This window comes from Hippocampus guttulatus, chromosome 7 (assembly GCF_054856545.1).
Source record: "Hippocampus guttulatus isolate MCC_2025c chromosome 7, RoL_Hgut_1.0, whole genome shotgun sequence".
In the NCBI taxonomy this organism is placed as follows: Eukaryota; Metazoa; Chordata; class Actinopteri; order Syngnathiformes; family Syngnathidae; genus Hippocampus; species Hippocampus guttulatus.
The window spans coordinates 12,058,086-12,070,489 of NC_141267.1; the positions used below are offsets into that span (position 1 = coordinate 12,058,086).

At 42.8% G+C, this 12,404-nt stretch overlaps 1 protein-coding gene across 2 annotated transcripts; it reads right to left on the reverse strand.

The window, feature by feature from the left end:
• Positions 1-135: 135 nt before the first annotated feature.
• Positions 136-8,399, reverse strand: LOC147202257 (vitellogenin-like). Of its 2 annotated transcripts, XM_086115988.1 has the most exons (34): positions 8,336-8,399; positions 8,040-8,057; positions 7,626-7,777; positions 7,294-7,545; positions 7,056-7,217; positions 6,817-6,965; positions 6,577-6,727; positions 6,337-6,494; positions 6,106-6,271; positions 5,901-6,026; positions 5,594-5,812; positions 5,229-5,446; positions 5,060-5,157; positions 4,866-4,990; positions 4,690-4,791; positions 4,472-4,591; positions 4,162-4,348; positions 3,958-4,051; positions 3,695-3,880; positions 3,476-3,611; positions 3,191-3,398; positions 2,714-3,117; positions 2,593-2,631; positions 2,455-2,520; positions 2,165-2,371; positions 1,949-2,091; positions 1,739-1,874; positions 1,544-1,667; positions 1,290-1,470; positions 1,111-1,205; positions 899-993; positions 648-813; positions 385-546; positions 136-306 (listed from the first exon to the last, which is right to left on the reverse strand). In XM_086115988.1, the coding sequence occupies exons 1-34, from the start codon at positions 8,373-8,375 to the stop codon at positions 206-208; spliced, it is 4,986 nt and encodes a 1,661-aa protein (XP_085972114.1). In that variant the 5' UTR covers positions 8,376-8,399; the 3' UTR covers positions 136-205. The 2 variants fall into 2 exon arrangements, with proteins under 2 accessions (XP_085972114.1, XP_085972113.1); XM_086115987.1 differs by having other exon boundaries at positions 4,866-5,157.
• Positions 8,400-12,404: the final 4,005 nt, after the last annotated feature.

Below are 12,404 nucleotides of genomic sequence, written 5' to 3' on the forward strand. Positions count from 1 at the left end.
GACTGTTCTGGTGTATCTTTATATTTGTACCTTGTTTTGTATGATCAATCTTGTTTCCCTGTGCCCCGGACCCCGAGGCCGTATAAACAGCCGATTGACTGACATGTGAAAATTGACGACTCCACAGCATGAAACTCATTTTGCGATGCGACTTTATTGAACATTACATTGAGAACTTTGAGACTAAGTGACAGAGTAATTGTTGTTATGCGCACTGAGGTGTGCAGCTGCAAGCGAGATGGGCTTGGGTTGTTTCCCTCATATCCACGCTGTAGTTGTAAAAGTCCTGAGGAATAACGGCAGCGTCTGCACATACCGAGAGATCAAGGCAATATAAGAAACGATTGAATTCTTCTGCTTCTGCATATTTTGTTAAACGCTCACCTTTGGCCAGACAATGGAAGCCAACGGTAACGGCGGTGGTCTTGATAGGGAGGCAACCGGGCAGGCAGCGCAGTACAGGCTCAACAGAGAAACATTTGGATTCCTGACCTTGGACATTCGTTTTCTTCTCCAGCTGCACAGACTCGACCTTCATGCGACATTCTGCAAAAGTGAAAGTCAAGTCTTGCACTTGTCGCTTCTAATTTTCGGGGATTTATTTTGAATTCAGGTCAAATTCTGTCCTTGTCAGTGTTTCATGTCACCTGTGGTGTCCCGGCAGCTTTCAGCCGGCAGAACCCAGGAATGAGCAAAGCTGACGGCGTTCTTCGTCACGCGTCCGTTGGAAGTGCGGTATTCCTGTCTTATCTCACCATCGGCCTTTCCACAGAGTCCACAAGTCTGTCCCTTAATCCAGTCCGCCACTTTGATCTGCATGGATAAAATTTAATCAACCATTTTTGTCATCTGTAAAGTAGATCTAGTGATCATCAACTTAAAATAAGCTATGAGTTACCGTCCAAGAATTTTTGTCAAAGTAGACTTCATGGAGTCCCAGGCTCGGGGCGTAGACAGAGATGCCATCTCTGTTTGGTCTGATCTCAATTTTAACTAGAAACACAATTGAGAATTCCCTTGTTACAATGGGTAGTGCAGTGAAAGGACTGGAGAGTTTTTGTTCTTTGAGCAGTGTGACAATGCTCACTCACGGTAATATCGATGACTAACCTGTTGGGTGCTGATATGGCAGATGGCTGGTAGGCACCTCCCTTCCATTAACCTTCACAACCACATTAGTGTCCCTCAAGTACAGGTCGATATCACTAAGAAAGTGAAAGTAAGGTTGTTGGGGGTTTTTTTGCATCATCATTGCTTATTTAGCGCAACCTATTCTTATTTCAACTTACATGTCAGCGATTTTAACATTAATATGGTTGTGCACATTATCGTCCTTCCTCAACAAGACCATGAACTTCATTTCCTCGCTGCAGTCCTGAGCCAGAATTTGGTAGCAATACTGAGGCATCTCGTTTTTGTACTTCCTGTTGTTGAACGTGGTCACGGTGTCCCGAATGGAACTACATTCAGCTGAATGGAAGAAGAATAGAAGACAGTTTGGTACCTGAACAAGTATTGCGCGGCGCAAGTTTTTTTTTACTACCTGCTGCGGCCTTGGAGATCAAGTAACGGACTTTATCAGCCAGGTCATCAAAAGGCGTGAGTCCTGTGAACTCATCCAAGGGCAAAGCAAGGGGCAGACGCAAAGCCAGTTTATAGATGCTGCGCTGTAAACAGAAGAGTACACTTGTGAGGAATTGTCTTTTGAAACGAATCAGAACTGCTGCACTGATCATACTGTTGGCGTCTTGAAAATCAAATCCAAGGTCCTTTCAGATGTTGCGGCCACTGTGAATGACAACTGATCGACACTGTTGTTGTCCCTGCTTCGGATGAAGCTGTCCCATACGTAAGCAGGAATGTAGTCATACGCCCTGTGGTGGAAGATTTTACAACAGATATTTACGGGGTCGGGGGGGGGGGGGCAGTCTTTGTGTTGCTAGCATACTTCTTTGCGTAGCGTTTGAAGACAACCGGCAGTTGATTCCATGTCATTCTGAGGCGAGCTGCTGGACTTGGACCAAGTAGACCAGTCTCAGCGGTGACTGTCAAGTCATACTGTTTGCATGCCTGTCCCCAAGCTATTTTGGCCTTTCAAGACACAACAAATGGCATGTTAGCTGTTGATGCTGAACTGGAAATGTGGGAAGTGAAGTTTTCTTACAGTGGCTTTGTGCTTGCTGAGCAAAACGCCATCAGCACAGAGCCTCCAGTTGTTATCAGCAGCCAGGGCAGCCAGGATTAGCTGAAGTCGAGCATTAGTCTTGTCGGTGTAGCCAGTGATTTGGTATCCCTGGAGCTTGCCATCGGTCCTCACAGCTTGCAGGATGACAGCAAAGGCAGGAGCATTTTCAGTGCCAAGGAATTTGTTCTGAGAAGAAAATCAAACAAAAACCACAACTTTTAGCCAAAGAATTTGTGATATGAATGCTCATCATGTTTCAAAGGTTTCACCTTGTTGTAGATGGCCTCAAAACTTGAGGCGCTGCTTCTGCTCTTTTGAGATGAGCCAGCGTGAAACTGCAATAACATAAAATGGTGAGAATTACATCTGGATCTTCATCATTGTGCCCATGCACCGTGCTCACGTACCATCTTGTGGTTTTGCCGGAAGGTGCGCTTGTTAACCCGCTATCAGCAAAAGATGAAAACAATTCAGAAATTCCACAGTTGTCCACTCAAACCAAAAAGTCTGTTTTTGGCATGTTTTTACCTTGGAAGTGTGACGACTGGAACGGGAGGAACGAGAGCTGGCACTAAAGAGAGATTCCAAACTGGAGGCAGAGCTGCTCTTAGCAACCCTGCTGCGTCTGCTGCTGCTGCTTCGTTTGCTGACGCTCCTGCTGCTACTGCTGCTGCTGCTGCTGCTGCTACTTTTGCTGACACTGCTTTTGCTGCTGGTGCGTCTGCTGCGGCTGCTCACTGAAGATGCAGAGGACTTGCTTGAAGAAGAGGAGGAGGAAGAGGTGCCATTCAGAAGTTTCTTGAGCTTCATCAAGACTGGTCTTTCCTCGATGACTTCGTCTTCAGCCAGATTGATCTTCTTGATGATTTTCTCTGCGGCCTTTGGTCCGACTTGAACCAGCATCTCCAGTCTTTCAATTGATTCATCTTCATCTGAGATTAACATTAAATTAGATGTTTATTGAATCTACTCTAAGTACGGTATTTTCAGAATTCTGTTACTTACTCTTCTTCACTGACAAAGAGGCAGAGTGATTTCCAGCCATTCTGTACAATGGAATGTCCTTGACAAAAGCAGCGTTGTCGGTGGCAACCCTGAAACAGCCTCTCAATCCAGTTCCGTAAATTTGGAAACTGTACTTTTTAGAAAATGCTCTCCTTCTGATAGGGTGAACATCTCTTGCCATATCCTGAAGGATCTCTGAGGATGCAGCCTGTTGAAAGGAAGAGATGGGTAAAAGCAGTCTATATTTTTCCACACGTGTCTTGCTGCCTAACATTGAAAGCTTACCGAAACAGACCCAGAAGAGGTTTTTGAGTTGAGGATCTCCTTTGAAGTTGGTCTCATGTATTCAGCAGGGATGAGAGGGGTGATTCTGGGATTGGGAATGTCTTCAACATTCCTCACCACAGCAATGCTCTCAACCCTGTCAAAGGATCAAAGCTTTGGTTATCTTATCCCTTTCAAATTCAATACTGTTCTGTGTTTAAACTGAAAGTCAAGTCTTACTCAATAGCTACAACGTGTTCAGGTGCAGAAACGGGGAGAGCGGCAATCTTATATTGACCCTCATTGATATCAACTCTTGCTGAAATGGAGGCTGGTACAACGGAGTTGATCTTGGCTCTTGAGAGGACAGCAGCCTGGAGAATTGCAGTGTTCACACCCATCACAGCAAACATGTTTGCAACAACGCTAGAAGGAGAGGACGTGGTTCAAATGTTAATATCCAAAAGATAAATTTTGATTCAATTGTCAGACTTCCTGTGCACCTTGGTTTGATGTCGACCATAAGCTCAATGTTGGTCTTCAGGAGATGGCGGAACTGGATGGGTTCTGGCAGGGCTGGAGTTGCAGTTGCCTTGACTACCAGAAAGTACAGTTTTAGCTTTTCTCTTTGGTTAAAAAACAGCAACAACAACAACAACAAACAAAACATCAGAAATAAATAGCATAGGTTGAAAGGAACCACATACTTTTACCAACTGCAACAGCCACAGCAGAAGTGTACAGGCCTAGCTCCATTGGGAATCCAGCGGCCGTTGGCATGATGCGCCTCACTTCAGTAGCCAGCACGGGCTTTGCAACATGGAAAGAGGCTCCTGACAGTAGAGATCTGATAACGTCCCTACCAAGATCCTGAACGGACGGCCCGTTGGCCAGCTGTGCAGAAAAAAAAAGTATCTTAATGCATATGCATTCGTAAAAATGTTAAACCTTTTTTTAAGACTTGAAACCCCCTCAGTTGATGTTGGTAAGTCTGACAAGCTTTCAACACAACAATACCGTAATGGCCTGCTTAATCAAGTCTTGGTTGATGTCAGCGAAGGCAACTTCTTGTCCGAAGAACTTGACATAGACGGAGGCGAGAGGCTTGCTGTTGGGCATGGCCCTCCAGTCAGACAGCTGGAACAACACACCAAAAAAAAAATATCAGCAACTTTGGGCACACCTGCATTGTATGACATTAGTTCTGTCCATCTAGAATTGCATTGATAACTTACGGCTTTGATGACACGCTTCATCTTGGTGACCCTGTTCACATCATCAGCTAATGCATGGCTTTTCAGCAAAGCCTCCTGGAGTCCCTCAGTTCTCACTCCAACCTAGCAAATTATCACCAATGTCAAAGTGAATTTATACACCAGTCATTCAAAGTAAGGGGGCTTCAGAATTTTACTTCAAAGACATCAGCAGCGGCTCCAGCAATGTAGGCACTAGTCTTAGCCACGATGGTTCTTGGCAAAATGGTGGCAGCATCATTGATGTAGAAAGTACTGACGGCAGCACCAAGCATAAAGGGATCTGGGCAAACGCATTTAATTAGCAGAAATAAGGAATGTAGGGCCATGTGAAATACCGTATAGCTCTTACTGCTGTACAAGTCCATCTGAATGGCTCTGCTAAAGCGGAGGCTCAGTCTGTCCAACTTCTTGCTCAAGATTTTGACTGCGACACTGCAAGCAGCGGCACTGTAACAGAATTTCATGAACATTAGCTTGCGCAAGACAAATCTGACCGTGTGTCTTGAGAGGGCTTTTACATGGAAGCATGGTTGGGGGCGGTGCTTCTGGTCAGGGACTTCATGTGAGAGTAGGTGAAGCTCGCCACCTGCAAATTCTCCTCCATCTTCAGAAGATTTGCAAGACTTGTCACTAAACCCACTGCAGGGCGAGTCTCGAAGATAACGATGCATGCAAGCATGCGCAGCTCGGGATGAAGAGCCTTATCCATATACAGCTGAAGAGCCACTTCTTGGACCTGATTTAGAGTAGACGCGTACAAATTACTTTGTGAAGACTTTATTGGAGAATAGGAATGAAACCTTCAACAATTATCTCAAGTACAGACAGCATCAACTCCTTTGTGAAAGAGTTTTCGTATGTGTGTGAGGCGTTGACAACATACCATTCTTGGTTCCTTCTTGGCGATATTCCTCATGGCCATGATTGCCTCAGCGTGAACTCTGATTGGTAGGCTTGTAGCCGCTGTGCCATGAATGGGAAGGACCTTTGTGATCGGCTTCAGGCTCATTGGATGGCCAGCATTACTCAACACCTTCAAAATGGAAATCATTTGCCGTGTGTCGCCCTTGGAGACAGACTCCGCAAGAAGGGTGTGAATGGGCTGTTTGAGAAAAGGACAGCATTGATTCACTTCTCATTCGGGAAGAGAACTAACCAGGCAAAAATAGTTCATGTTAAGGTCATTTCACCTTGACCAGTTCAACGGGGCAGACTGGCTTGTCGGCACAATATTTAGAAACCATGGTGCCATAGCCAAGTAACACAATCTCATTCAGAACGGGGTTCGTCTTTATTTTGGGGTTGACTCTCAAGCTCTGAAAAAGACAGATCCGGAAATCATTCATGTTTCATGAAAGAACAATGTTAGGAGTGCGGGGGTATAGCTTTCCTCACATCAAACAGCTGAATGGCCTCATGGTTGGCTGTCACCATATGAACTGATGCAATCAAAGCTTGAGCGACCTCAACAGTGCTGAGTTCCGCAGCCTCAAATCTCTGAATGATGAATCTCAGTGCAACAGGAGTTCCAACGGAAGGAAGCGTATCCAAGATCCATTGCCTGGAGGGTAAGAGTAGATAAATTGCATTGTCTTTTTATCACTCAAATTCTGATGAAAATGTTACCTGTATGCAGGTTTTGTCTTGTGCTGCCTCCAGACCATTTGCAGATCTTCAAGTTTGGCCATACGAAGGAGTTGAATGAACTCCCAAAATCTGAGAGGGGCATCGTCATGGACACTTTCCACATTGTTGGCGACTATATGACTTAGAACCGCCTCTATCTACAAACAAATTAAGATATATCGTCAAATATGCTAGGAATCTCATTTCTCCTTGTCGACCCAGAGAAGTTGAAATAGGTACCTGAGTTTGGAGGTTGGTGACCTTCACAAGCTGGATGGGTGTTTGCAACAGCTCGGTGGAGAACTCATACTGGACGGATCCACGTTGACGGTACTCAGCCTTCACAGGCACTAAGGGCCTATTCTGCACCTCAACGAAAACCAAATGTTGCCTAGGAAATAGTCAGATAAAAATATGAATTTACTGCCTGGTAGTCTCCTCATTTTGACATACTGTAGATATGATTTTCCTTTTCCATACTTGGTCTCCATTTGAGTTGCTCCGTTCATCTCTTTGAAAGGTGTGAACTGAATGACTTCATTCACGGATGCGTCCAAGATCATGAGTCCGTTGGGAACTGACTTCAGAACGTAGTTGTATGCGGTTGCACCTTTTAAGGTCTTGGAATCCTGGAAGACAAACGTTCGCCTTAGCACACCACCCTTTTCTCTTCCATGAAATCTCTTTCCTTCCATGACAAAGACTGATCATGCAATTACCCGCTGACACTTAGCACATGTCTCAGTGTAGGCCAACCCGATGTCCTTCACAATCCTTTCCTGACAGTGGTTCAGATCCCTGGTCTTTGTCAGGAGGATGCGTTCAGCCTTATCGTCTTCAGTGATGGCATAGAAAGTTTTGCACACACCCTGAGCTCCGGCCTGAAGGCAAAAGATGACATTTTATAAAACTCTGTGACGGATGCATAAGCAATGCTGACTGCCTCTTTGGGTTTACCTCCTGCATCTCGTAGACATTCTGTGTCTTCTTTACGTTGAGCTGCAGGACACTCAGGATACCTCTATAGATGTTCAGCACCATGACCGAGACTCCCTCGGGCGCGAACATTTTTCCGACAACACCATTGGAGTACTCAAACTTGATGGGGATCATAAGTTGAGGTGCCAGGACCGAAGTCAGCTTGGTGGCCGGGGTAAAAGCATCCTTTGGCCAAACACCACTGTACTCGAAGAACTCAGGTTCAGTAAGCTACAGTTACAGACATGTAAATAAATTATTTTGCTTTTCCCACTCAGGTGTTGCTTGAGTATCCGACTGAGCTACCTCACCTTGAGCATGAGCATGTTGTGTTCAATGGCGCTGATTAAAACTTTGCTTCTCACTTTGAGCCCAGCTCTCGCCAGTCCTTCCTCAGGGAGACCGCCGAGGAGCCATGTCTCATATTTGTACTCATATGTCTTACCAGCAGCAAAGTCAGGAGCTTGAAGAGTCAGAGTGTTGATTGGCACATGCGCAGGTAACAACACGTTGGCATACAGTACAGTTGACCTTTGTGAAAACATAGCTCATTTTCTACAATCGTTATATATTGGCGTTGCAATGAAATACTTGTATCTCTCATTAGTAAGCATACGTATATTTTATATTTATATTTATATTTACTCAAAACCTAACAAACATGTCTTTCTCACAAATTTATGAGTAGTACAGGGATGATCCACTGGAAAAAAATGTATACTCACCGAAGTCATGTTGACAGGCTAAAAATAAATGAAACAGAAATGCACAACTGATATAGTTTATCAAAATATACAATTGGCCTCAAAATGCAAACATGAAGTAGACTTCTTTTTTTCAATTAACAGTAACCAATTTTGATGGGTGTTTCATGGTTGGATGGATGTCAAGGTAAATAAATCAATAAATAAGCAAAGATTATTAAAGAATAAAACATTAAAATGTACAGTACAAACTTTGAGGTCGAACAGAAAAGAAGAAAAATGCATTCTTAAAAGTGAAAGATAGCATTGGCACTTACCCGCAAGGGCCAGAGTCAGGGCAAGCACAACCACTCTCATGGCTGATGGGTCGTACTTGTCGGCACTCACAAGCAGCCTTTTATAGCGAAAACTTGTGCTGCCCACCTATTTACTTGGTCAAAGTCAAGCATCATTTGTAAATATTTGCTGTCTTCTTGAATCCGAGCCATCAAACGAAAGTACGGAATTGAAGCTTATATTTCATGAATTATATGATGTATTCATGCCCAAGGCAAATTTTGATGAAAATTCATTTTTATTGATGGAATGTCTATTGTTGTTGTCACTGGAAATGACATAATGAATCTAGAACGGATATAATGAAATCCGTTTTTTTAATAATTCCCTCCAAAATTATTGTTATCCTATCAAAAGCATGCTTATCTGCTCCCAATGTATTGATTCACTGACTTTATATGGCACAAAGCAAATAGTAATAATATCATAATAATAATAATAATAATAATTTGAATATATGTATGTATGTATATATATATATATATATATATATATATACACAGTATATACCTGTACATACATATGGATATGGATCCTGGTGACTATATACACACACATATAGTCATCACCAGGATCCATTAGATAAGTGTGAGATATATGCATAAATGATATTTAAAATCTAACATTTGCCACTTTCTTGTTTCAGTCTTATAGATAGAAGATACTAATTAAACAGTTAACATTTCACTCTACCTCAAAATTTGGTCAGGGTATGAATATGGGGCTCTCAATAGATTTGTAATTTATTCAAATCAATGTCAAGAAAATACCAATTTCATCCACAACAAGGGTCATTTAATCCAGAGGGATTCGAACATAAACATTTGGACTGAGTGGATGGTAAGCTGAGTGTATTTATTTCACAGTAGAGAATTAAACATAGAGCTCGTTTTTATTTGATTGAACTAAATATATTTTAGTTACACTGTTGTGGTTTTATTTGTGAGTTTTCTCACTTTATGATTTATTGCTGTCTGTCACATCTGTGTCACATTGTTGCATTTTGGTTTCAAAGTTCACACTAACAGGGCACAATGACAATGGTTGTTTGCTCACTTTATTTGATATGGTCAGTGTGACCATGATGACATGACATTTTAACAATTGTCAGCGTAGTCCACAAGATACAAAAGAAAAAAAAGAAAAAAATCAAGAACACACATCACAATGTTGTGAAAGCTCTATATAAATCAGCATGTATTGTATTGTATTGTATCAGAGTAACGTGGACCAACAGAATTGCTTTGATTCTTCGTATGGTTACATTAGCCACTTGTCGCTATAGGCAGCTGTCAGTCATAGCGTCTTTCGTGGACGAATCGAATCTGCTTGATGCCTTGGGGGAGCACACGTGGAAAAAGTATCGGGTGTTTATGCAAGAACAAAGTTAGGCAAACACAAAAAAAGCAATATGACTTTGTGGATTTTCAGTCATCCAGGTCATTCTGCAAAGGCTGAATCAAAAAAACTCAACAAGGGGGGTCGAGTTGTCCCGCTTCAACTTTGCATCACACACTAAGGCAAAAAAAAAAAAAACGGTAAATGAGACTTAGAATAATAGCGAGTGCCGGTTATGATACAAATGACTGGGCAGCCACACTTAGTGCCCCCCAACGCTAAGCCCGCAGCCCCAAGTACAAAACCGTAGAACTATGATCATGCGTTTATTACGCTTTGCTTTCCAAGACAATAACAAAGTCAAGAAGTGCCATTTTAAGTTTGCAAGTTCTTTAGGCTAACATTGTATAAATGATTAATAACAATACAATTGTTTGACAATATCACACATTTGTTCATGAGAAGGTTTAAAAAATACCTTACATAAACGTTAAACATAGTGATATGGGAAACAAGCAAAAAATAAACGTTTCCTACAGTTAACTACAATTACAAATCTGAACCCCAAAATGCACTCTAAATTTGGTCTTTACTTTTTTCAGTGCTTTGTACATTCAACCAACTTTTAAGGAACAATAAATTGAACAAAACTAAACAACACGTAGCATAACCTATTGACTCCAACCAACCAACCATTAGGTTGTGCAGTCTCATGACCGTCAAGATATAGCTGGAGGTGTGGCCATGTTTTGTCAAACTGTTTGATTATGTCTTTTAATTTGTATCTTATTCTCTTGAAGTGAAGTGTGTTAGTTATCCCTTTTAACCACATCTGAGATGATGGCACCTTTGCAATCATCCATAATGAGAATCTGTTTTGTTTGTTTATTTTTTCTTATCATAAGCCTGTAAGGCAGGCATGTCCAGCTCCAGGCCCAGAGGGCCACTGTCCTGCCTGTTTTCCAGTTCTCCCGGCTGCAACACACCTGATTCAGATGATCAGCTCATCAGCCAGCTCTGAAGCAGCATTAGAACGCTCCTGATTATTTGAATCAAGTGTGTTGCTCTTGGGAGAGCTGGAAAACAGGCAGGACAGCAGCCCTCCAGGACCGACTTTGGACACTCCTGCTGTAAGGGATAAAACATTGTTATATTTTGCTCAATGCCCCGAAGGCTTCAGATGCCCCATGGATATTGAGTACTGTAGAGCATAGGTGTCAAGCTCAGGTCCTGGAGGGTCACTGTCCTGCATGTTTTCCAAGTCTCCCTGTTGCAACACACCTGATTCAAATGATCAGATCATCAGCAAGCTCTGCGCAAGCCTGACATTGAACCTGTTCATTTGAATCAGGTGTGCTGGAACAGGGAGACTTGGAAAACATGCAGGTCAGCGGACCTCCAGGACCTGAGTTTGACACCTATGCTGTAGAGGTTCTGACTTGATCACAGCTTCTATGACCTATGACATAATGATACAGATAAAAATCCAGAAAGATTAAATCCTTGAGCTTGTTGCATAACTATGAAGATGTGTTGCAACCGAAATTCTCATTTGCACCATATAGGTATAAATATTATGTAATCTGTCCTTTGTGAACTAGGGCATGTGTATAATTTATATTATTAAGTGAATAAAACAATGTCTTGGAAAAAAAAAAGATCTTTTAAAACATAGCAAACTCTGCCTTTACTGAGACTTTGCATTGACCGTTTTGGGCATTGCTCAAATCCGAGGAGGGTAAGCCACAAAATCTTCAGTGGACAAGGCATCATGTTGTTTTGTACAAAGAGCCCAAGAATGTGGTTTGACAAAAACAAACTAAAAAATGAGTGCTGGTTTTACAAGTCTTATCCAGTAGAGGGTGCCAGTTATTTATGCCACACCTCGGAGAATGCCGCCCTAGACAGTTGCTTCTTTCACCCATATAAAAAAAAAAAAAAACTATCGACAGACTTATACAGCATCTGCACCACTGAAGACGCTGCATTGATCCACCTGTCAATCAACCTCTCCATCCGGACCTCTTCCCTGACTTGTACAGGGGACTCACCTTTTTCTGACTGAGCACCGGTGTATCAGATTTGGAGAAGCTGATTCTCATGTCAGCCGTTTTGCACTCAGCTGCAAACCACTTCAATAAGAGTTGAAGGCTGCGGCTTGATGAAGCCAATTGAATCACATGAGGTCGCCAAACCGAACCCCCACAACGTCACTATGTGAATGTTATAGACGGAAGTGACGAAGAGCAGTCTTGGCGGAGTCTGACTCTCACTGTAAACAAATTTGACTTCCTGCCGTCTTTGAGCTTGAAAATCGGACACCATTTGTACCCCATAATCCTGAAGCACCCAACTTAGAACTCCCCAAAAGACACAGTTGAACACCTTCTCCAAGTCTATAAAACACATGAAGACTGAGCAAAACGCTCAAAACACCCGAGGTGTAGAGCTTATCCACAGTTCCAAGGCAAGGACAAAACCCACTCTGCTCCTTCGGAATTTGAGCTTTTCCAGACCTTCCTCTCCAGAACCACTCAAAAGCTCTTACCGGGGAGCGTGAGGAGTCTCATCCTCCTGCATTTGGAATCTGCCCTCCAGTCCCCTTCCTTCAAAAGGGGTACCGCCACCCGACTCTGCCAGGTGAGAGCCACTGTCCCTGATGTCCACAGAGTGTTGCAGAGGTATGTAAGCCAACATAGTCCCACAACATCC

What these genes read in the sequence shown, in the direction of transcription:
- LOC147202257 (XM_086115987.1), bottom strand. Translation starts at nt 8,375, where the DNA reads ATGAGAGTGGTTGTGCTTGCCCTGACTCTGGCCCTTGCGG. An exon ending in TGAAGCGTGTCATCAAAGCC is followed by an intron (nt 4,592 to 4,689) that starts GTAAGTTATCAA and finishes GTGTTGTTCCAG; the next exon opens with CTGTCTGACTGGAGGGCCAT. An exon ending in GCCATATCAGCACCCAACAG is followed by an intron (nt 994 to 1,110) that starts GTTAGTCATCGA and finishes TTGTGTTTCTAG; the next exon opens with TTAAAATTGAGATCAGACCA.